Genomic DNA, 24753 nt, shown 5'->3' with positions numbered 1-24753 from the left:
TGAGCGCAAATGTCATATAGTGAAATGGGATACCGTTACAAAGTCTAAGGAGATGGGAGGTTTGGGAATCAGAAAATTGCATCCTATGAACCTAGCATTCATGACAAAGCTAGGCTGGAGATTAATGGAAGAGAAAGAAAATCTCTGGGCACAGGTCCTGAAAAACAAATACACATGCAATGATTCCAATACCATAAAGCTCAAAACAATAAGAGGAGCTTCCAATGCATGGCAAGGCATTTCCAAAGTAACTCATCTCCTGGAGAAGGGAAGAAAAAGAGTACTAAGAAACGGTAAAACCATCTGCTTTTGGATTGATAAATGGATAGGAAACGAACCACTAAGCATGTCCTTAATCAGTGACATTGACCCGGTTGAGAAGGAAAAAAAAGTATATGAATACTGGATCAAGGGCGAGGGCTGGAATTGGGAAGCTTTAAAAGGGAAGCTACCTACTTAGGTGGAAAATGAACTGGCTGGGTACATGATCAGTGAAGAGGAGAACATGGAAGATAGCAATTGCTGGGGTATCACCAACAATGGGAAATTCTCTATTAGCTCGGCTTATGACCTGATCACGGACAAGGAAAATCAGACAAATGACACCTCTTGGAGAGCCATATGGAAACTGCCCTTTAGGATAAGAGCCTTCATTTGGAAAGTCCGACATGGCAAGATAATGAGTAATGTTGAGAGAGGTAAGAGGGGACTTTCTACCAACATATTATGCATTCGATGTCAAAACTGCCTGGAAAATGTGGACCATATTTTTCGTAAGTGCAAGGAAGCAAGAAGAGTCTGGGTTAGACTTCTTCCCACTAGTACCTTTCAACATAACTTGAACCTCAGCTTTGATGAGTGGTTGCGAGAAAACCTGGACAAGGGAAGGCACAATAAAATGGCAATAGATTGGAACAGGCTCTTTGCTATTACACTTTGGGGAATTTGGTACTGGCGAAACAAACTGGTGTTTGATGACAAGAAAATCGATGTAAGTACCAAAGTAGAGTGGATCAAGAACCAATTTTCAGAAATCAAAGCAGTTTTTTCCTCAAAAGATGTCATACCAACCAACAACGTGAAATATGCCAATTGCATGGTAAGATGGACACCCCACCTTTAGGGTGGAAATCACTCAATGTTGATGGAAGTTGTAACCACAAAGCTCGAAAAGCTGGTGGAGGAGGAATTTTGAGAGGCGAACTTGGGGACTGGATTATAGGCTTCACACACAACATTGGTTGGTGTTCGGTGGAGGAGGCAGAGCTTTGGGCGGTCTATAAAGGGTTGGAATTAGCATGGAACTCGGGATACAAGATGATGTTACTTGGAATCGATTCAGAAAAAGTTGTGAAGTGAATGAAAAAAGAAGAAATGCCTAGGTCGTCCATCCTTAATTTGATCTCTACCTGTATGAACCTCTTGAATAGAGACTGGGAAGTCAGTGTCAACCATATCTACAGAGAACAAAACAGGACAGCTGATTACTTGGCCTCGGAAGCGCTAAAGCACCAAAGAGGATACAGAGCTATCCGGACTCCTCTAGCAGCCATAGATGAAATTATTGAAGAAGACAAGATGGGAATAGGCTATTTGAGAAGAATCATAGTACGCTAATCGTTCTATGACGGGTGGACCCCCCTCTCTTGTAACCAAAAAAAAAAAAAACAAGACGATATATTTGATAGAAACAAAAAATGAAATATCACATGTATAATTGAGACAAAGGTAATGTTATTCATCATGCCAATTGATATATATTTTGAATTGATCCATTTAATTGTAGTCATTTTTTCACTTTATTGATATTTTATCACTTATTGTAAATCAAATTTGTATATGATATAAATATTATCACGTACAGTTTATTTTGAATGATAAATTATATTTATATTCAAAAAATGTTACAAATAAATTTTGTGAGACATATTTACATTTCGTCTCATGAAAAGTATTAAATTTTACGGCGAGTATAATTCAGTCGTCTCACATGAAAAGTACTCATATTTATATTGAAAATAATACTGTAATTATTAAAATATTTAGTATGACACGGAATAGTAATATATTTGGCTCGATTATTATATATTTGAGAGTAAGGGGTGAATTACAGTTTTACCATTTGACTTTTAATTATGAGAATAAATAATATTATTACGATATTTAGAAATCGACATATTGCTGATTTCAATTGTTATAACGAATAAATTATTATAAATAATGATAAATTATGTATCTATGGTAAATAAGAGTCATGTTATACGTACAACAAGATTTTTATAATATAACAGAACAAAATTAATTTATCAAATATTACGATAAATTTAATATAAAATCTTATTAAATAATATCAAAATCAGACTATACATCAGCAGATTTTTATACTTTAAAAATAATATTTACCTTCTTAAAATTAATATGCAAAATGAAAAAATATATGACTTTGCAGTAAATGAGTAGTTTGGTTGCCGAAATAAATTTTACTGGCTACTAGTTAGATGCTGTGCGCCGTCGTCTCCAACGTTCTCATGTATTGTATGGCACAAAAAAAACCCTAAATCAAGGCGAGCACACTGTCTCGGCAAAACATTCAGCCACAGATACCTCCTCAATGAAGAAGAGACCCCGAGAACCCAAACCCATACTACCAGCCCTTGCATCCGCCAGTGGCCCTGCCTTAATAAAGTATTTGGCTTCATGCAACACCACCGTCAGATCTCAATCCCTCCGCCTTATTCAATCGTGGCTGGCATCTCAACCCCACCAACTCTCCGAATCTGACATTAAGAAGCTATGGAAGGGCCTCTTTTACTGCATCTGGCACGCTGACAAAACACCAAACCAGGTCGCACTAATTGATAGGCTTACTTCTCTGTTTTTGTCGCTCCAACCCTCGTTTTCGTTGGATTTTTTTCGTGGTTTTTTACTCACTCTTCGCCGCGAGTGGTCTGGCATAGACCGCTTGAGGCTGGACAAGTTTTACTTGCTGATACGCCGCTTCGTGAGGGCGTTGTTTGAGTTGATGAGATTGAGAAAATGGGATTGTGAGCTTTTGGGGAAATACTTGAGGGTTTTGGAGGATGATGGGTTCTTGGCGGAGGATAAGTTGCAGGGGAATGGGGTGAATTATCAAGTGGCGTCTGTGTATCTGGAGGAGTTAAAGGGGATCAAATTTCCGGTCATGCAGGAGGTGGTTGATTTGATTTTGAGGCCTTTTTTTGCAGTTATGATGAGAAGTAAGGATAGAATTTTGTTGGGGAAAGTGAAGAGTTGTGTGTTTGATGAATTGGTGAAGGTAGGAAAGGGGTTGTTGGAGAAGAAAAGGAAAGGAGTTTCTTGCAAGGAGGATGAAGAGGATGTGTTAGGTGTGGTTGCTCTGAGGATGCGGTTATCAGGGAGGTTATATGAAATTGGTTCATCAGTAGTGTGTGTTCAGGGGAATAGAAAGGTGGTTTTGGGGTTGCATGAAGACTATCTGAAATTGGAGAAGGAGTTTGAATTGTCCGGTATCGAAATTATGATACCCGAATTCAATAGTCTTAGTGGTGCTGATGGTGATGATGATGATAAGGTGCCAGAGTTGATTCCAGTTAGCTATAATAGTAGCAAAGGTAATGGTGGATTGAGAGAACCAGACAGGGTCGAGGATTCACGAGAAGACAGGGTTCACTTTGATGCTAGAATCTCGAAGAAGAGTAAGAAGGCAGGAAAAGGGATGAATGAAAATGATAAGAAGGCTAAAGGAAAGAAGAACAAAAAGAAGAAAAGAGAAGAGGACACTTCTATTTCTGAATTTGGTTCTCTGGTAGCTGAAAATGTCGATGTGGTTGCTTCTAGTGACATGGAGAAAAGGAGTAATATCACTCCTTCCGAGGATAGTCTGAGTGATAACTTGGAAACTGACGAGGCAGCAATTAATATGGATGAATCTGTGATAGCAAATCTTCAGAAAGAATTTGAGAAAATTGCTGCTGAAGCTGGTTTTGGCGGTGATGACTATTCAGGTCTGTCTGATACTCCCATTATTTTTCAGCGGAACATGGTATGCATGCAAAAAAGAGAAGGAAAAGATCAAAAAGTGGAGAGGGTCAGGGGTCTGGTAATTCAAATGAGGCTGCAGAAGCTGATGCTTCTGTTAAGAGTGTGGGGAAGAGTGCCAAGAAAGTTAGATTTTCCATGAAGAATAACTTGGTGTGGAAGCCACATAACCCATTACCTCCAGAAAGCTGGAGATTACCTCCATCTGTTACTCCAAGGGGTAGTGCATTAAAGAAGGGAGTCCCTGCTGGGCCCATTATAGAGGTGTTTCCTCCCAAGGAAACGGCAAAGAAGAAGAAGAAAATGCAGAAGGTATTCAGAAGTGCCACGCCTGCAATAAAACGGAAAAAGATGCGGGCTAGTTCTGTTTGATGGCTATTCAGGTTGGAGGAGGATTATGTTGTGGATTGATTTTTTTTTTCCTTGATTTAATCTCTGTTGGCTTGAGGATTAAAACGGATTTGGCTTTTGTGCTACTCTTGTTTTTGTATTCTTTAATTCTGTGATTCTTTTATACTACCACCTAGACAATTCATTAGACCGCAAGTCTGGTGTTGATGGATTGGGATGTGAATCAGTGAATTATTGTCAATTTTGGAAAAATTTACTCCATTTGATAAGAAACAAGCAGTATATTAATTTGTCCACTGAAACATGGTTCCAGAAGCTATATTGCCATACAAATGCGCTTCCCAAGCCTTGGAATCTATTACATGCAGAGGTGCCAAAATCAATATATAGGCCAATATTTCATAAGCCAATTATAGAACGATGATGCAATGGCGCGACATTCTATAAAATGGTAAATATCTCTTAAGGCGATAGAAGAGTATAAATTAAACTGAACATGTAGAATGAATAAAAATCCTGACCACCAAGTATGAATCAAGGTTGTTCAAATGAAGAATGATAAATATTTCTAAATTAGAAGAATATTGTCTTTCGCAGTAGAGTGACATGTTGAACCTCTCAGTGCCATAGCTTCAAGCAAAATCCAGCCGGTATTGTTGAGCAACTCTTGTTCGAAACAACATCAGAGAAGGTGTCAACAAGTTGCCCAGCTAGTGATGCGGGATCTTCAACAAATGTATCTATGAATACCTTCACAATTCGTATTTCTTGATGGGTAGCCCTCAAACTGTACCAAGTCAAAAACTTCTGTCTGAACGTTGTCTCGATATGTCCCTCACACTCCAGCCATCAGATCACTTTCACGTAATACTCAAAATCCTTGTCTCCGACGCCTGTGCCATCTTCATCTCCACTTTCGCCACTTCTCTTCTTTGATGAGCTGCCAGCTTGAGGCTCCTCGTCCCTCGTGGACTTGATCTCAACATTCTTGCCGCTGGTTTTAAGTCTGTTTTTTCTTCCAGTTCCATCCTTCACGTTCTCTAACTTGCTAGGAGTAACTGGTAAGCCAGCTTCTGAACTAGTATCCACATAAGGCACATATTCTGAGCCAGTTCCGAAAAGAGTATTGGAACCATTTTGCATATGGCCGTTACACAATTCTTTGTTTTTGAGATTCAAAACAACACGGTTTAGTTTGCTATTGTTTTTGTCCACTCCCTGATCTTGATCCGACAAAGAGACTGCATCTCCGGTAGTTTCTTTGGGTACATGTCAAAGGAATTGATGGTGTCTTGGTGTATATTGGCAGAAGATGATTTATCACCATTCCCACAAAAAGGCAAACAATTATCCACTGGATTCTCTATGCTGCTAGGAATGTCGTTACAAATCTCATCTTCAATCGAGGAAAGATTGGAAACACTACTACAGTTAGTAGCTGGGCTGAGACTTCTTTCAACATCCAAGCTCTTTTTCACAGTTCGCAACTCATCTTGTGAACTTATAGTTCGAAACTGGTATTCATCAAATCCCATCTCTTTATCTGTGCCAAGTGTAACGACCTTGAGAAAATAAGGAGTACCAGGAGTTAGACCAGAAAGCAGAAACCTTGTATTTGGCACCGACAATTTGCAAGTAGGTTCCACCGGATAAGCCGTATCATTAGCTTTCCGATGCCACAAGGTATAACCCACTACATTTTCCAAATTTGCATTATCAGAATTCAAGATCACAGTCAGTGATGAAGTATGGAAGTCTTCGAATCTGACAAGGTTTGCTGCAAGGGTGACACAATGTAGATATTCAAAATTAATGATTATGTTTTGCCTCGAATGAAGCTATCATCAGAGGAGGAAAATATCTTTTGGGGGAGAAAGTACCCGAAGGCATGTTAGACACTCGGTTGGGAACTATCAAGTCCAGTGATTCCACTGCAAAAGCACATAATCTCTGAATATCTGGTCCTGATGAGAGCCTGTTCACAATCCCACGAGCCATCTTTACAGGTAAACCTGTTAAAGGACCCACATCTTCTTCAAGCTTCTTCACCGCTTCATCAATGATTCCAAATAAATTTTGATACTGGTTAGTACCGGCAAGAATTTTCTGGCTTAAAGAGAGCCTATAGCACAATATGTCCACCCGCCTGGTCTCTTTTGCCACCACGAGTTGCTTTCTCCAGGAGCTGCGGTATTTTTACAAATCGTCAATATTTATCATTTTCCCCCTTCTTTCTTGGTTGCTATGCTTTTTGAGTAGAATAGGGTGGAGGAAGGGTGAAAAAACTAATAGAACAGAAGAGAGCAACATATACGCATTTGCCTGATCTTCGAGTGACCAGATCATTTTCTGCATCAAATTTTTTTTGTTGAACAAATAATACCCTCACTTGAAATCGGTGCTAAATGACAATTTTGATATGTTCAACCTCTACGAGGAAACTAACAAAGAAAACAAAGGACTCCATTCCTCCAAGTAAGGAGAACATTGAACGATTCCAATCGTTTATTAAAAAATAAGACATTAACTAGAAAATAATCCCATAAAGCAAGCATGACGGAGAACTCAACAAAGTACCAATCGCACCCCCACATAATCAAGAGACCTCACAAACATTTGGAACTAATAGCAGTTGAATATTGATGATAAAGCACTGCAACTTCGTACCGGTTGAATATAAAAATAATATAATAGAACAGATAGAAACAAGATCAGAAATATACCTTAGTAAATCATTCACTTTTCCACAAGATACGCAAGAGAAGCTACCATCAAGCCCCTTATCCCTCCTGCCAGTAGAGATGCCTGAATTTTCATGGCTGAGAGCACATTCGAGGTGACATGTCATACCACATGAAAGACCATGAAATGGAGAGTCAGAAGAGCATATTAACCATAGGCTAGGGTCCTTGTTGTCATCGTACTGTTGACAAATACAACATGAACACCGTTTGCAAAATGAATCTTCGCTGCTGAGTTTAGCCTTGCAAGCTGAATTCTTGCAGTATAAGGTATTACCTGAATTGATTTCAATTGCACAAGTTGGGGTAATATTTGCAGCAACAACCAATCGATTTGGGTGATCGGCTTTTCTTTGCCTCTTGGGGGTTCTTTCACCATTTTCTGATGAGGGCTGCACTTCAGAAACTTTTGCACTTCCATGCTCCTGCAATTTCTTTTCGTGTACAATTTTCAGAAGGTGTTCTATTATTTTTGATTTCGTCAAGCCTGCGTACTTCCTTTCTTTTCCTAGCTCAGCACACAGAATCTGTAATATCTCCTGGCGGTTCCAAGCCTGTAACATTTCAGGGGCAGTGTCTGTCCCGTTTGAAATTTCATAGACAAGTTCTCTCTTCAACTTGCTGCAATTTGATGGATCAAATCCCAATGCTGGACCCAAAAGAGACAGGTTTAAAACAAGAAGCCTTTGAATAAGTGGCAATCATTTAAGATTGCATAATGACATGAGAAAGATCAAAATCCAAGTAACATGAAATTTTATGCAAGTCGTGCAGATATACTTCAATAAGATCCATCACACAAAATACTTTCCCAGTAGCATGAACTCTGTTTTCCATTATTTAGTTGAGCCTAATCTCGTTGTCATATTTAGTAATTTTACAGATAAAAACAAGTGAATTCTGAGCCACACAATTGACTTTAGGCGCAAAAAAAAAGCTAACTCGGGGAATACATATTCTTTGTTAGAACACCAGTCCAGACACCAAATCAGAGAAAATGGGCAAAAGATAGAATACTGGAAGTAAAAATGACAAGTCTGTAGCAATAGATGATTAAACGACTTACAAAGACCTTTAAAAATATGCAAACACATCCTCATCACTGACTTCCTCAATGCCTCCACGTTAAGCTTGAGGGGTCCCACGTTCATGATCAGAACAAAATGAAACACAAAATATTTCACCAAATTAATCGCACCATATATTTCAAAACTATTAGGTGACCATCTTCCACCTTTGGGTAGACAATAATCGACCAAAAAAAGATAGCTGGCATTTCATTAGCATTTTTATAACCCATAAAGTTTTTATTAGAAGGGTGTAGACCGATAATTCTTACATGTTCACCATCAAATTTGTAAAATTAAAAAGAGAGAAGAATAAAAGAGTATGTATTCGTGTGCGTGTGTCGCGTATCCTATTCCGTCGAGAAAAAATAACCCAAAATATTTAATCGATTCACAAGGCACAAAATCACTCTGAGAATAAGACAAGCAAACAGATCAACCATGAAATCGATTACCCATTATCCAAACAATCAAAAAAATAAAAGGTTCACTATTTTAGCATGGAAAGCGTTAAAATCAAGACATATATACATATAAAAAAAGGAATATATATTATTTGGCTAGAAAGAAACAAAACCAAAAAGAATATTTTTTTTACCCTCCACAGAAGAAGCATCCATAGCTAATATTTTCAACAACAGAAAACTATACCCACATTACCACCAAAAGCTCCGTTTTTTCAACCCCACAAACTGACATAAAGAAACCCATTTGTTGCGAGTGTATGTACGTCATATGAATACAAATGAAGGAGATGCAATTACCAAGACGAGTAGGGGTAGAAATCGAGGGCAAAAGCAAGGAATCCATGAAAATACGAGTCTTTAACGTGGGCCTTTCAGCATCCGCATCACCACCATCAGAGTACGCAGATAGACGTATAATACATATATCTATGTACACATTTATTGTGTGTATGGAGTCGAAAATGAAGGAGAGAAATCGAGGTCCCGGCCGTTGAATACAGATCAGAAGAGCAAAGCCTAAAAATACAAAAAAAAAAAAAGATAATAATAAATAAATAAGAATTAAGAGTGCAAAGCAAAAAAGCGGCTTCAATTCAAATGGATGCCCTTTTACACCCAATATATTCGTCCCGCGAGTATAAATTTTATTTTATTTTACATATCATCATAGCATTTTATTTATCTTTCAGGAATATTTTAAAAATTAATTAATCAAATCATTTATCCAGTTACAACCCCGAAAAGAAATTATAATCGGTATAATAATTAACAAATTATTTTCAACAAATTTTTTTATATAAATTATTGATATGCCTACCTGCATGAGTATTAATCAGCCGACAGGATCCACTTTCATGGCTATGTTACCGCCAACTCCGAGAGAAATAAAATCTTAAAAAATAAATATATATTTTTTTGAGTTAAAACTAGATATGACTAATTTAATAACCATGTCAAATCGTACAACTTTGATTTAAAAACAAAGAAATTGAATTTTCAAAGATAAAGTCACGTCTACGTTGATCAAAGCTTGTAGCAATAAGTAGATGAGCTTGCAAGTTGGAGGCAGTGAGAAACAGATGTTGGAGGTGTTGAAACACAAGAACTACGTACGTCTTAGCTAAATGTGAGTGTACGAATTGCTTGAACCAACGCAAGTGCGTGCATCCCATTCTACCGACCAATGAGTCCAACCAAATTGCCAACATTTTTCGGAATATTTCACCCTACCTCGTAGGGTACTGTCCCCATGAGAAGATCAAAGGCCCAAATTTAACCACATATATGCGGGGTTCATCAAATTTTTTAAAATCAACGGCCCAGATCTTGTGGGGACACTAAACGTCCATAGAAACATTTTCCAAATACCATTAAAACAATACCCGCGTGATCCCTACAAACCATCCCCACACTGAAGTACTTCTTACAATCTTTGACAGCAGCATCCACATTAATCTTTATGAAGCATGTCGGAGGTGGCAACTTCTTTTACGTCCGCTGTGCGATACACATTACGAAGATTTATCACATTGTTCGAAGCACCTGATGTAAAGCACAAACAATCGCATTGCTGCCCGCTTCATCAATCGCATTGGTGAGCATAGTAATTTCCAACGTTTCCATTGAATCCATCTCTCTTGGCCAACTAATCCCCACTAGTAATTTACCTTCATAGATTGGAAATTTTTTCAAATTAAGAACCAACGGATCGAAGCCGAAAGATGCTCATTTTATAAGATAGAATGGCTTGAGCTACCGCTTTGATTAGAATTTTGCGGCCACCAATGAAAAAGAGTTTACCTTTCCAGCCTTATAATTATTTATGCCACACTATTTCTTTAATAGCTTCGGATACCCTTATTTTGCTCCGACGACCAACAAATTAAAAGCAGGAAGACCTAAGTAGGTTTATATTTTTCATTTCAGATGTGGAGTTTGGACTAAATGTAACACTCCATTTCTGTAAATTAATTTCTAGCTTGGCCACATGCAGTGCAGCCTCATAACATTGAAGTAAACGACGAAATAAAATGGCATGCAGTAGTGTTAGATGGACTAAACTCACTTTAATCATTAAATGTACTTGCCTAACTTTAGACGAACTATATATTTCGAGCTAGGTACATTATTATATTCAAGTAAAACGTGTGTAGATTTCAACTTTTTTAAATAAAAAATAAAAAATCGTACAAAGTCTAAATTAAAAATCATACATTGATTAATCACAAAAAGTGAGTTTGTTTATCGATGATAGATCAATGAATATTAATAATTAAGGTATGCAGTTGTGCGTTGCTATGAATATTGAATAAACCAAAGAAAATTCAATACTAAATTAAATTTGACAGAGTTTAGTAACACGAACGTTTAATAATTTATTATTATTATTATTATTGGGATATGATTGCCGTCCACGAGAAAATGTTAATATTTTATTTTTTGCATTTGACAAGTAATTCACACACACACACACACAGTAATTTTATTATTATTGAGTAATCTTTTGACGGAGAAAATAATGTACTTGATCGATACGCATGATTTTTATTAAAACATAATTTCTGTCATGACAAATTCAGAATTTGATCAGTTATGTTCCATTTATTGTTTGTTCAGAATCCTTTCTTGATGCAATGTTGATTCCTCGAGTACATATTTGATGTTTCTCATCTGCTAGCTGACTTCAATTCTTTTGAAATTGCTTGTAACTTCAATGATGAAGATGCCTAACATCGATCTTATTTTCTGTTAGTTGTTTTAAATTGGTTGGATAAAATATCTGAAAATTGTATATATGGTCTTGGACAATACTCCCTTGAGCTAGCTTTTGGGGTTGAGTTAGGTCCAAATTCCAATCTTAACATGCATGGTATCAGAGCTCAGATTCCAATGTTATGTGTTGGACTCTACATAGTTGGATCACCCGTTTTGCTCATAATTAGGTCATTTGTAAACTTCACGCTCCAGATGTTCATTTCTGGGCGTGAGAAGGTGTGTTAGTTGTCTCAAATCGGTTGGATAAAATACCTGAGAGTTGTATATATGATCTTGGACAATCTTCCCCTTTTGAGCTAGCTTTTGGAGTTGAGTTAGGTCCAAGTTCCAATCTTTAACACTTTACTTAGATTAATTAATTTTCTTTTAGGGACACAATGGGAAGAGATATATGTGATAGCTAGCTCCTCCCTCTGAAGCCCAGATGGAACAGTACTGGAACACAAAGATACGTAGCTATTATGGACTCCAAAAGAAAGGCTATAAACTTTTGTGATCTATATATATTCCGCTCCAGACTATATACTTGGGTAAGTATGGATCCTGGTCGATCTCTTTGTTCTTTTTGTATAAACCAAGTTTCACAAAAAGACAAAGAAGACATATTCATCCATTCATACTGGTGATGCTCAATCGTGTGGGCTACAAACCTGAGAGAAGTTATGGAGTATTAGTTGAAATGGCCGATAACCGGAATGACCTAGGGAAGAAAACAAAACCGATACTCTAGCTACCAAGATTTGCCTCGCTTGCATTTTCTCAAGGCTCGAAATTCTCTGTAGGATAAGGCGTTGGCTTGATTGGCTATTGAGTATATTAGCAAGTGAATCAATACGAACAAAAAATGATCTCCATAAATGTCTCAAAGATGTACAAAGAAAAAATGAGCAGAAGCTTGCAAAAGACTATAGCTAACATCCTATTTATATGTTAGGGAAGAAAACGTGTTTTAACAAATGAAAACGTGTAACAACTATTAACAATATTCTAATACTCCCCCACAAGATGGAGAATGAATATTGTGAATAGCCATCTTGGATAAGAGCTCCCGAAATCGTGCAGGAAGAAGAGACTTTGTGAACAAATCAGCAAGTTGTAAACTTGAGGCCACATACAGTACTTTGATAATCCCAGCCTGCAACTTATCTCGCACTACATGACAATCTATCTCGATATGCTTAGTACGCTCATGAAACACATGATTAGAAGCTATATGCAAGGCTGCCTGGTTATCGCAGAACAAGGGTACTGGAGTATTAAAGCACACTTGAAAATCCTTAAGCAATGAAAGCAACCAGACCAATTCACATGTTGCATTTGCCATTGATCAATACTACGCTTCCGAAGAAGATCTGAAACATTATGTTGTTTCTTGGATTTCTAAGATATCAGTGACTCTCCAGATATTGATCGTCTTGTATCTGGGCAAGCTGCCCAGTCAAAATCAGAGAATAAACTTAACTAGAGATGGATGAAGAGCTGTAGAACAAGCCCTGACCTACTGTCCCTTCAACATACTTCATCACATAGTATACAGCTTGCAAATGTGGATCTCTTGGCTTCGAAACAAATTGGCTTAACTTGTCTACTGAGTACGCTAAGTCAGGACGTGTGACAGTAAGATAAAGAAGTCTACCCACAAGACGTCTGTACATGGAAGGATCAGGGAGAAGTTCACCCTCTTCCTCACTAAGTTTCAAGTTTACATCCAACAGCATAGTGCGTGACTTACAACAAGTGAGACCTATATCAGCAAGCAATTGAAGAGCATAGTGCCACTGACATATAGAGATACCTTGTGATGAACGTGCTACTTCAACCCCAAGAAAGTACTTGAGGTCACCCAATCCTTTAACTTGAATTGATTGTCCAGAAATATTTTCAAATCAGTAGCTTCTTCCTCATTGTTTGTGGCGATTACTATATCATCCACATACACTAATAATGCCAAAAATACATCACCACGATTGCGAATAAACAATGAATTATCTGCATGAGATTGAACAAACCCAATACGAGTAGTGTGGAAGAGAATTTGGCAATTCATTGTCTTGAGGCTTGTTTCAAATCATACAGGAACTTGTGCAATTTGAAAACTGCATTCGAAGGTAAAGACTCTCCCTGTCGTTGGTATCCCGAGGTCAACGACATTCGACATATACACCTCTTCAGATAACTTACCATGCAAGAATGCATTATTTACATCTAGATGCGTTAAAAACCAACCATGAATAGAAGCCAAGGCCAACAAGGTTATCACTGTTGCCAGCTTTGCGACATGAGAGAATGTCTCAAGATAGTCAATACCCTCTTGTTGCGTGTAGCCCTTAGCCAGGAGCCTTGCCTTATAACGTTCTAAACGGCCATCAGCAAAGAATTTGGCCTTATACTCCCACCGACAGCCTACAACACGCTTATCAGGTGGTAGAGACACAATGGACCAAGTCCCATTACGTTCCAAAGCCCGCAATTCCTCATACATGGCTTGTCTCCATTCAGGTTGAACAACGGCCTGAGAGAAGGTGTTTGGTTGGACAATAGATGATATAGTGTGCAATGACTCGATCTAATCATATGTTATTTGGTGATAATTAAGATTAATTATTTTAAATTGAGGAATTTAAAATAATTAAGTCAAATAATTAAATAGTGTGTTTAAAATATGTATTAAGAAATATCGATTTATAGACGATATTAAAATGCATATTTAAATTTTATAGCACATGAGAGTTGAAATGAACCCCAAAAGAATAAAAAATAAACACACATATAATATAATTAATATATATATATATATATATATATATATATATATATATATATATATATCACACAATGCCTATAAACACACACGAATCTTCTCTCTCCCGTAACTTTCCGTCCAAAGCTTCAAACCACCGCCGCCACTTTCGAGTTTGGAGCACCTCTTGCCATGGAAGAGAAGCAGAGTTAATGCGGATTAATGCTCTGATACCATATTAACGAGTGAATCATTACGAACAAAAAGTGATCTCCATAAATGTCTCAAAGATGTATCTTAAAGTTGTCATTTATAAATTATTAGAATCGTGTTTTCTTTGATTAGCACTTTTCCCTTCTTAGCTTAAATAGCATCTAGAATAGGCGGTTGTACAGCATATGCATAAGAGAACATTTTTCTTCAAATAAATGAACTGAAGCAGGAAAATGGGAGTTCTTTCCTCCCATCAATTTGTTCCGTCTTCATTTTCAACATGGTATCAGAGCGAGAATTGACTCTTCTGGATCTGATTCTAGGATTGATCAATCATAATTGATCGTCAGCTGTTTTTCTTCATCATCGAAGTTTCTTTGCTTTTCTTCTAATGGCGTCTGCTGCAATTGATGTGTTAGATCCATTTTATGTAAACTCATCGGACACTCCAGGGCTCAATTTGATCAATGAGCAATTGCTTGGTACTGAAAACTACGGGATCTGGAGTCGTGCAATGCAGATCGCCTTGCGAGCTCGGAACAAGCTTATCTTTATTGATGGTAGCTGTCCAAAACCAAATCCTGGTTCAGATAGAATGCTTCAATGGGAGAGATGCAACGCGATCGTCTTATCCTGGATCATAAATGCTGTGTCCAAGGAAATTTTTAGCGGAATTGTTTATTCTTCTGATGCCGCGGTGGTTTGGAGCGATCTACGGGAACGCTTTGATAAGGTGAACGGATCGAGGATCTTTGCATTACACCGAGAAATAGGCTGTCATGTGCAAGGTACCTGCTCAATTTCTGCATATTATTCGAAGCTTCGGCAATTGTGGGATGAATATGCCTCTTTAGTGACGCTGCCAATATGCTCTTGTGAGTCTTCGAAGAAATTCATTGAGTTTGACCAACAACACAAACTCCTTCAATTTCTCATGGGTCTCAATGATAGTTTCGTCCACATTCGAAGTCACATACTGATGATGAATCCGCTTACTACAGTGAGTAGTGCTTTTGCAATCATATCTCAAGAAGAATCACATAGGAGTTTGTTGAGTGTGCCTTCACAGCAGCTGGAGACTTCTGCCTTCTTTTCTGTGCAAAATAGGAAGAAGAATGACATGAGATGCGATCATTGTGATATGTTTGGACATCTTAAGGAGAATTGCTACAAACTAAATGGCTACCCTCCTGGACACAAATTTTACAAAGGACCGTGGAAAAATGGAAACCAAAAATTTAACAGGGAAGGCTATGACAAAGGCAGAGTAGTGGGCAAAGCTAATGCTTCGGTTGTATGTGCTAATGAAGCTAATCAACCAAATGTGGTCCAAAATGCAGGATCCTTCTTTACACCTGATCAATATGCTGCCATTCTGAAACTTCTAGAAAAGGAACAGGTGACATGAGAGCAGACCGTTGCTACTGCAAACATGGCAGGTACTAATCTGTCTTCCAACTCCTATCTTCACATTGAATGGATCCTTGACTCTGGTGCTAATGATCATATGATTGGATTTACTGGATTGTCACATGTTCTTAGATCTTGTGGAAATGTCGTGGGTTCAATACAATTGCCAAATGGTAGTACCACCAAAATTAGTAGTCTTGGCACCATTCCTATCAATCAAACCTTAACTCTCACAAATGTCCTTGTTGTTCCAGAGTTTCGTCATAATCTCCTATCTATATCTAAATTCACTAAAGACCATCATTGTTTTGTCACCTTCTTTCCCCGATTTTGTGTGTTTCAGGGCCTGTCAAATGAGAAGATAATGGGGATTGGTAGAGAAAGGCAGGGACTTTAGTATCTAGACAACACAAGCTTGAAGTCCTTGGATGAACAACATACCTCCACATCATTTGTTTCTCGATTTCCTATGGTTAGATCTTTGTTTTCAGCTGTTAACAATAATACCCAACCCACTGATGTATCAACAGAAACTTTGTGGCATCAACGCCTAGAACATATATCTTTGACTCGAATGCAAATGCTACATTTTTTACCAAATATTTCTAGTTTGTCTCATTGTGACATTTGCCCTTTGTCTAAGCAAACCCGCTTGTGTTTTCCGAAGAAAAGATCAGTAAATTCTACTTCTGTTTTTCAATTGATTCATATGGATGTGTGGGGACCCTTCCATACACCCACTTACAATGGGGAACGATATTTTTTAACCATCGTAGATGACTACACTAGAGCAACTTGGGTGTACTTAATGCATTCCAAGCTCGATGTTCTTCCTATGATTAAGAGATTTCTAGCTTTCACCCAAACTCAATTCTCCATCATTGTCAAGGTCGTTCGGACAGACAATGCGATGGAGTTTTTCCAACATGAGTGCACATCCATGTTTCATGCTTTGGGTATCATCCATCAAAGTTCTTGTCCTTATACCCCTCAACAAAATGGCCTTGTGGAACGTAAACATCGTCATATTCTTGATGTTGCTCGCTCCTTAAAATTTCAAGCTTCTCTACCAGATAAATATTGGGGTGATTGTGTCCTCACGTCCACATAGCTTATAAACCGTACCCCAACACCTCTTCTATCCAACAAAACACCTTTTGAAGCTTTGTTTGGTGCTCCTCCATCTTATTCTCATCTGCGTGTCTTGGGCTTGCCTTTGTTATGTTTCCACATTGCCTAAAAGGGATAAGTTTGCTCCCCGAGCTAGTGCTTGCATTTTTCTTGGGTACTCTAGCTCTCAAAAAGGATACAAAGTCCAGAATTTAACCACAAAAAGATTTCTTGTCTCACGAGATGTTGTGTTCCATGAAACCATCTTTCCATTATCTCCTAACCCTGATCGTGTGTTCATTTTCCCCCTTATCGACACACCGATTATTGACCCTTTACCGTCACAAGCTTCTCATTTCCCACCTCCACAACCACAGCCACATACTTCTCCTCCTGACACTGATTTTCCCCGTCGATCTACTCGCACTTCTCGACCTCCAATTTGGTCTCAAGACTACATATGCTCATTTTCTTCTTCTCCTCATCCCATTTCTAATTACCTCACCTATGATAAATTGTCCCCTTCTTACAATGCCTTTCTTTCAAATCTCTCTGCCAGAAAAGAACCTTCTTCCTACCATGAGGCAGTTGTTGATCCCCATTGGCTTTCTGCTATGAATCTTGAGTTACAAGCACTGGACAGTAATCGTACCTGGGAAATAGTTGATTTGCCGTTGGGAAAAATTCCTATTGGAAATAAATGGGTTTACAAGATCAAATATAATCCTGATGGTAGTGTGGATCGTTATAAGGCCCGCCTTGTTGCCAAGGGTTATACACAACTCTATGGGATAGACTTCCATGATACTTTTTCTCCCGTGGCTAAGATAACTACTGTGAGATGTCTTCTCAGTGTTGCTGCCATGTTGCATTGGCCTCTATACCAAATGGATGTCACAAATGCCTTTCTTCAAGGGGACCTTGATGAGGAAATTTACATGGTGTTACCTCAAGGTCTTCGAAGACAGGGGGAGGATTGCAAGGGCCTTCGAAGACAGGGGGAGTTGGAAGGAACTAAGGTGTGCAAATTGATGAAATCTTTATATGGTCTCAAACAAGCATCGAGACAATGGAACATCAAATTTGCCTCCATCATGAAAGGGGCTGGTTTTTCACAATCCAAACATGATCATTCAATGTTTGTCAAGAAGGAACAAGGTTTCATTACGCTGTTACTGGTTTATGTAGACGATATAGTGATCACAGGTAACCATCAGATTTCGATCGAAGCATTGAAGCAGCATTTGCACAAGTATATCAAGATTAAGGACTTGGGGATATTGAAATATTTTCTGGGTATAGAGGTTGCTCGATCCAAAGATGGGATATGTTTGAACCAAAGGAAATACGCCTTGAAACTTATATCGGATGCGGGTTTAGCGGGAGCTAAAATTTGTGACACACCGATGGATCAAAACGCTAGGCTCACTTCAAAGGAATTTGATGACAGTGTAGGAAAAGACATTATGGATGATCCTTTGTTGAGTGATGCTAGTAAATATAGAAGATTGATTGGCCGACTCATATACCTTACTGTTACAAGGCCGGACATATGCTACTCTGTACAAACACTAAGTCAATTCATGAATAATCCTAAGTCGTCACACTTGGAGGCAGCATTAAGAATCCTACGTTATCTCAAATCTTCACCTGGTAAAGGGATTCTATTGTCTGCCCAAAGCTCTTCATCTCTATCAGCCTATTGTGATTCTGATTGGGGAACTTGCCCTATGACAAGGAGATCGGTCACTGGCTATTGTATTAAGCTCGGAAATTCGTTACTGTCATGGAAAACAAAAAAGCAAGCGACGGTTTCGAGGTCTTCAGCTGAAGCAGAATATAGGGCAATGGCAAACACAACATGTGAAGTAATTTGGGTGCTTGGGATCCTAAAAGACATGGGAATGCAACTAACACTTCCAGTGATGGTTTATTGTGATAGCACGGCTGCACTACATATTGCGGCAAATCCGATGTACCACGAGAGAACGAAACATATCGAAATTGACTGTCACTTGGTACGAGAAAAGATATGCGATAAGCTAATCAAAACATCTTATGTTTCGACAAGTGAACAACCAGCAGACTTGTTAACCAAAGCGCTGGGAAGGAGCCAACATCAGTACCTGATATCCAAGCTTGGAATGCTAGATTTATTCCAAGCTTGAGGGGGAGTCTTAAAGTTGTCCTTTATAAATTATTAGAATCGTGTTTTCTTTGATTAGCACTTTTCCCTTCTTAACTTAAATAGCATCTAGAATAGGCGGTTGTACAGCATATGCATAAGAGAACATTTTTCTTCAAATAAATGAACTGAAGCAGGAAAATGGGAGTTCTTTCCTCCCGTCAATTTGTTCCGACTTCATTTTCAACAATGTACAAAGAAGAAAATGAGCAGAAGCTTGCAAAAGACTACAGCTAACGTCCTATTTATATGCTCGGGAAGAAAACGTATTTTAACAAATGAAAACGTTTAACAACTATTAACACTATTCTAATAGAGCACTAGAAGGGATGTTGTACACTATTTATTTGATTGACAATTGGACCATCACCCCCAAAAGGGCAGCAAATTATTTATTCGGGCGAGCCCTTGTCAACTTAAAATCCATGCATCGCATACGAGGACCTATATCAAATGTTATTATAAATTTAAATTTTTTATAATATAAATATGTGGCATTGATTTTTTTTGTTCACCAAATCTTATATTTGTTTTTATTGCAAAATTAGTATTTTCGATTCGAATTTTTCGGAACCAGTTGCGAATGCTAGTCAACTCTATGAACTACAGTTCATCTTTCACACTCGTTATTCGTTCATCCTGCCGGCATTACCCTGCAAATTAAAACTAGGTGTTGCTATAAAATATCCGAAAACTACACTTTTTAGGAGAAAATTCATAACTAATTCATTCCAACACAAAACCTCATACCTCAGAAGCTGAAATTAGATAATCAGTTGCACCATTGCCCTGATAGTAATTACCGTCACCATCATTGAAAAATCCTCGTTATCGATGTTGACAAACCCACCGGCGTTCAAAGCTTGATAAAGGGTAGCAGGATTAGGGTTTTTGGAAGGATTTTGGTACCCCAGAGCAGCCCACAAACTTGATGATTGATCCTGTTTGATGGGCAAAGCAAAATTTATATTTGGTGCAGAATTCTCTGGGAATTAAAGATAGAGGTGAAGTCTCTGTCGTTGGTGTCTTCTGATTGTAATGATCCATCAATGATTCTCGGACCGGGCAAGGAATCAGATGAGGATTTGGATTTGTGGGTCACGCTTCCGACAGAAAGATTGCAGCTGGCAATGCTCTGGACATCATACACGCTCAGGTCCAAATCTGTGACTGCGTTTAAGCCTCTGAATTTTATCGCAGCGATGTCGTATGCCTCTGCTACTTATTCTTGAGTACCTGTCGAATGCATGCATGAAGAAATAGTCTAGAGAGAATAGTAAATCATCTTAACATAATAATCAATCAAACATGATTAAAGAAATAATTCATTCAGAAATAGCAACATCCTTCGTTAAAATATAAATGATTCATTCAGAAATAGCAGCATGAAAAATAAAATTGTTGAAACTAATTAAACATGAGTACTGCGACAAATAATTGAAGTTGAAAAAAGGAATGATTAATGGTGAATATTCACCAGAATAGACTGAAAATATTGTCCGCGGTCCTTTCTTCATTAGAAAAGTTAATGCTGCTGATCAATATAATAGAGGTTGGGAAAGGGAGTTGTTGGAAAGAGAGAAGGCAAGCCAGTTGTGATGATCATCAGAACTAGAATCCCATATCCAATATCTTTTGGCGAACGTGAAAAATTATCAGCAGATGTCGTCTCTCTTTTTTGCATGAAATTGTTTTTATGACATCATCATGACAAAATACATGGTTTTTAGAAACATTACCAAAAAACAATTAATAACGACTTATTAAGTAGTTGATGTAGCGTTTTACTTCATCAACTTACTTTTTTGTAACCGCGCGTTTGATAATTGGGTTTTCATCAACTGATCACTCTTTTGTTTGACCAAAAAAAAAAAAAAAATCAAATCGAGTCTTTTAAATCAAACCTCGAGAGCCCTGATTGTCGGTGGGAAGCAAGAATGAATGCGGGAGACATCGACTTTAATTTAAATATATAAATTATTTTTCGATCAAACAAATTAAATTTTATTTTTCTTAAAAAAAAAAAAAAACTACTCATAAATTTTTAAATGACAGTATAAAAAAATATGGTTGAGAGAGATCTCTTGTTTGACCAGACATTTGGATGCTGGGTTTCGAGAATCGTCCTTAATGGGCCTTGAAAATATGACTTAAGAAGCCCAAAATGTAGCCATCATCGACTGTACTAGTTTCTTTATTCCCACCAATAAAAGTCTACATCGATTCACGAATTTGGTAAAATAATATGCATATCCATCCTATTCCCCAAATACAAGTTTTCAAACAAGACTAAAAATTTAGTTTTCACAGTTCAGACTTTTGATTATTATTATTATTATTATTATTATTTATACATATATATATATATATACAAATTCCCAATTAAATACCATTTTTCTGTTTTATTAAAATATACCCTTTATTAAAGCCGGCTTGGCTTACTCATGCAAATGAGTGCTCACTTAATTATTCCAAAATGTTGCTCAATTAATTATTTTTTATTTATAAATGAGTGCTCACTTAACTTATCTGATGCGAATAATGGAAAAATATATTTTTGATAATTGATTTTGAAAACCGTTTACATTGTTGACCATGGTTAAATTATCTCTGTCTAATGTTAATAAATTTATTATTCTTAATAATAATAATAAAAATAATAATAACAAAATTATAATAATATAATAACAATAATAATAGAAAAAAGGGTCAATCCTGTTGTGAAAAAGTAAAAATTTATGGTAAAAAGTAAAAATCTCAAACTCTCAAAATTTACCTAAACTACACACTTTATAATATTTTTCTCTCTACTCAATTGTGATTTTCTTCACAAATGAGAGATCTATTTATAGGAAATCTTTACAAATAATCCAAAAATAAAATACATCATTACCTACATCATCACACACTAATTTTCAATATTTACAACTCTTATTTTCAACATTCAAATATTCAACATTCAAATATTCAATACACACATTTTAAATATTATTTTCCAATACTCCCCCTTGTGATGATGATCATGATACGATGATGTCTTCATTACGTGTTTTTGTACTGCCTCGTTAAAAACCTTACTTGGAAAAACCCATTGGGATAAAAATCATAGTAAGGGAAAAAGAGTGCAGTCACGTAAACTCTCCCTGATGTTGACATGAACAATTCTTCACAAATTTCGTAGATTGCGCATCCCAATATTATATATGTGCTTTCTGAATATTGACGTAGGAAGTGCCTTTGTGAAGAGATCTGATGAGTTTTCACTTGATTGAATGTGACGAACATCAATACATCTATTCTTCTCAAGCTCCTTGGTGAATGCGAAGAACTTAGGAGGAATATGTTTAGTTCTGTCGCTTTTTATGTATCCTTCTTTCATTTGAGCAACACATGCAGCATTATCTTCATATAGTATCACAGGCTTCTCATCAGATGATAATCCGCATGAAATTTGGATATGTTGGGTCATTGATTTTAACCACACACATTCACTACTTGCTTCATGTAGTGCAATAATCTCGGCATGATTTGATGAAGTTGTTACGAGCGTTTGTTTCTGAGAACGCCAAGATATTGCAGTGCCTCCACGAGTAAATACATATCCAGTTTGGGAACGTGCCTTGTATGGATCAGATAAGTATCCAGCATCAGCATAACCAATTATACTTGGATTAGCATCTTTTGAATACAAAAGTCCCAAGTCTGTCGTTCCTCGTAGATAACGGAATATATGTTTAATTCTGTTCCAGTGTCTCTTTGTTGGATATGTGCTAAATCTTGCCAACAGATTCACGGCAAAAGATATATAAGGCCTTGTACAATTTGTAAGGTACATAAGGGCACCGATGGCACTTAGATATGGTACTTATGGACCAAGAATATCTTCATCATCTTCACATGGACGGAATGGATCCTTTTCTATGTTTAATGATCTAACAACCATTGGAGTACTTAAAGGATTTGCTTTATCCATATTAAAACGTTTAAGGATCTTTTCTGTATAATTTGTCTGGTGAACAAACATTCCACATTCTTTTTGTTCAATTTGTAAACCCAGACAATACTTGGTTTTTCCAAGATCCTTCATTTCAAATTCTTCCTTCAAGTATGACACAACTTCTTGAATTTCTTTATTCGTTCCAATGATGTTTAAATCATCAACATATACAGCAATAATTACGCATCCGGATGTTGTTTTCTTAATGAAAACACAAGGGCATATTGAATTATTTACATATCCCTTTTTCATCAAGTGATCACTTAGTCGATTATACCACATTCGACCTGATTGCTTTAACCCATATAATGATCTTTGTAATTTCACAGAATAACATTCCCTGGGTTTTGAACTTTGTGCTTCAGGCATCTTAAATCCTTCAGGGATTTTCATATATATATTACTATCAAGTGATCCATATAAGCAAGCTGTAACAACATCCATAAGACGCATTTCTAAATTTTCAGATACCACCAAGCTAATCAAATACCGAAACGTAATTGCATTCATCACAGGAGAATACGTTTCTTCATAATCAATTCCAGGCCTTTGAGAAAAACCTTGTGCAACAAGTCGAGCTTTATATCTTACTATTTCATTTTTCTCATTTCGCTTTCGAATAAAAACCCATTTGTATCCAACAGGTTTTACACCTTCAGGTGTAAGGACTATAGGTCCAAAAACATTACGTTCATTTAGCGAATTTAATTCAACCTGGATGGCATCTTTCCATTTTATCCAATCCTGCTGATTTTTACATTCACCAAAAGATTTTGGTTCATGATCTTCGTTATCATTTATGATGTCGATTGCCACATTCTAAGAAAATATATTATCAATTTCATCTATATCTTTTCGGTTCCATATTTTTCCAGTATTAATATAATTGATAGAGATTTCATGATTCTCGTCAGTTTGTGGTTCTGACAGAACATTTTCATCATCGTGTGTTTCTTCAGGAACACCATTCTCTATTTTGTGATCATCATGTGTTTCTTCAGAAACGTCATTCTTTATTTTGTGATCATCGTGTTTCTCTATGAATTTTCTTTTTCGAGGATTTTTATCCTTAGAACCGACTGGCCTTCCACGCTTCAGGCGTTTAATGACATCATGAGTATCTTCCATTTGTTTCTTTGGAATTTCAATTCGAGCAGGGGCATTTGCTGCATGTATATATGATTTAGTTACCCCTTTTGTGTATGCAAATGCATCTGGTATTTGATTTGCTATTCTTTGCAAGTGTACAATTTGTTGTACATCTTTTTCACATTGTTTTGTTCTTGGATCCAGATGTAACAATGATGATACATACCATGTAATTTCCTTTTCGGTATGTTTCTGTTCTCCCCCTAACATTGGGAAGATTTCCTCATTAAAATGATAATCAGCAAAACGTGCTGTGAACACGTCGCCTGTCTGAGGTTCAAGATATCGAATGATTGATGGACTATCATAACCGATATAAATTCCAACCTTTCTTTGAGGTCCCATTTTCTTTCGTTGTGGTGGTGCAATAGGCACATACACCATACATCCAAAAATTCTCAGATGAGAAATGTCTGGTTCTTTACCAAATGCAAGCTGCAATGGGGAGTATTTATGATATGCACTTGGTCTGATGCGAATTAATGAAGCAGCGTGTAAAATTGCATGTCC

General features: G+C 37.2%; 1 protein-coding gene and 2 pseudogenes across 1 annotated transcript; 2 read left to right on the top strand and 1 right to left on the bottom strand.

The window, feature by feature from the left end:
- Positions 1-2483: 2483 nt before the first annotated feature.
- Positions 2484-4552, top strand: LOC142540784 (uncharacterized; annotated as a pseudogene).
- Positions 4553-4846: 294 nt separating this feature from the next.
- LOC142540783 (VIN3-like protein 2) lies at positions 4847-9187 on the bottom strand (annotated as a pseudogene).
- Positions 9188-14783: 5596 nt separating this feature from the next.
- Positions 14784-15800, top strand: LOC142538494 (uncharacterized). The gene has a single exon (XM_075643808.1). The coding sequence runs from the start codon at positions 14784-14786 to the stop codon at positions 15798-15800; it is 1017 nt and encodes a 338-aa protein (XP_075499923.1).
- Positions 15801-24753: the final 8953 nt, after the last annotated feature.

Source organism: Primulina tabacum, chromosome 3 (assembly GCF_025594145.1).
Source record: "Primulina tabacum isolate GXHZ01 chromosome 3, ASM2559414v2, whole genome shotgun sequence".
NCBI classification, from domain to species: Eukaryota; Viridiplantae; Streptophyta; class Magnoliopsida; order Lamiales; family Gesneriaceae; genus Primulina; species Primulina tabacum.
Note: the sequence above shows the minus strand (reverse complement) of the source record. Positions and strands in the feature narration are given on the sequence as shown.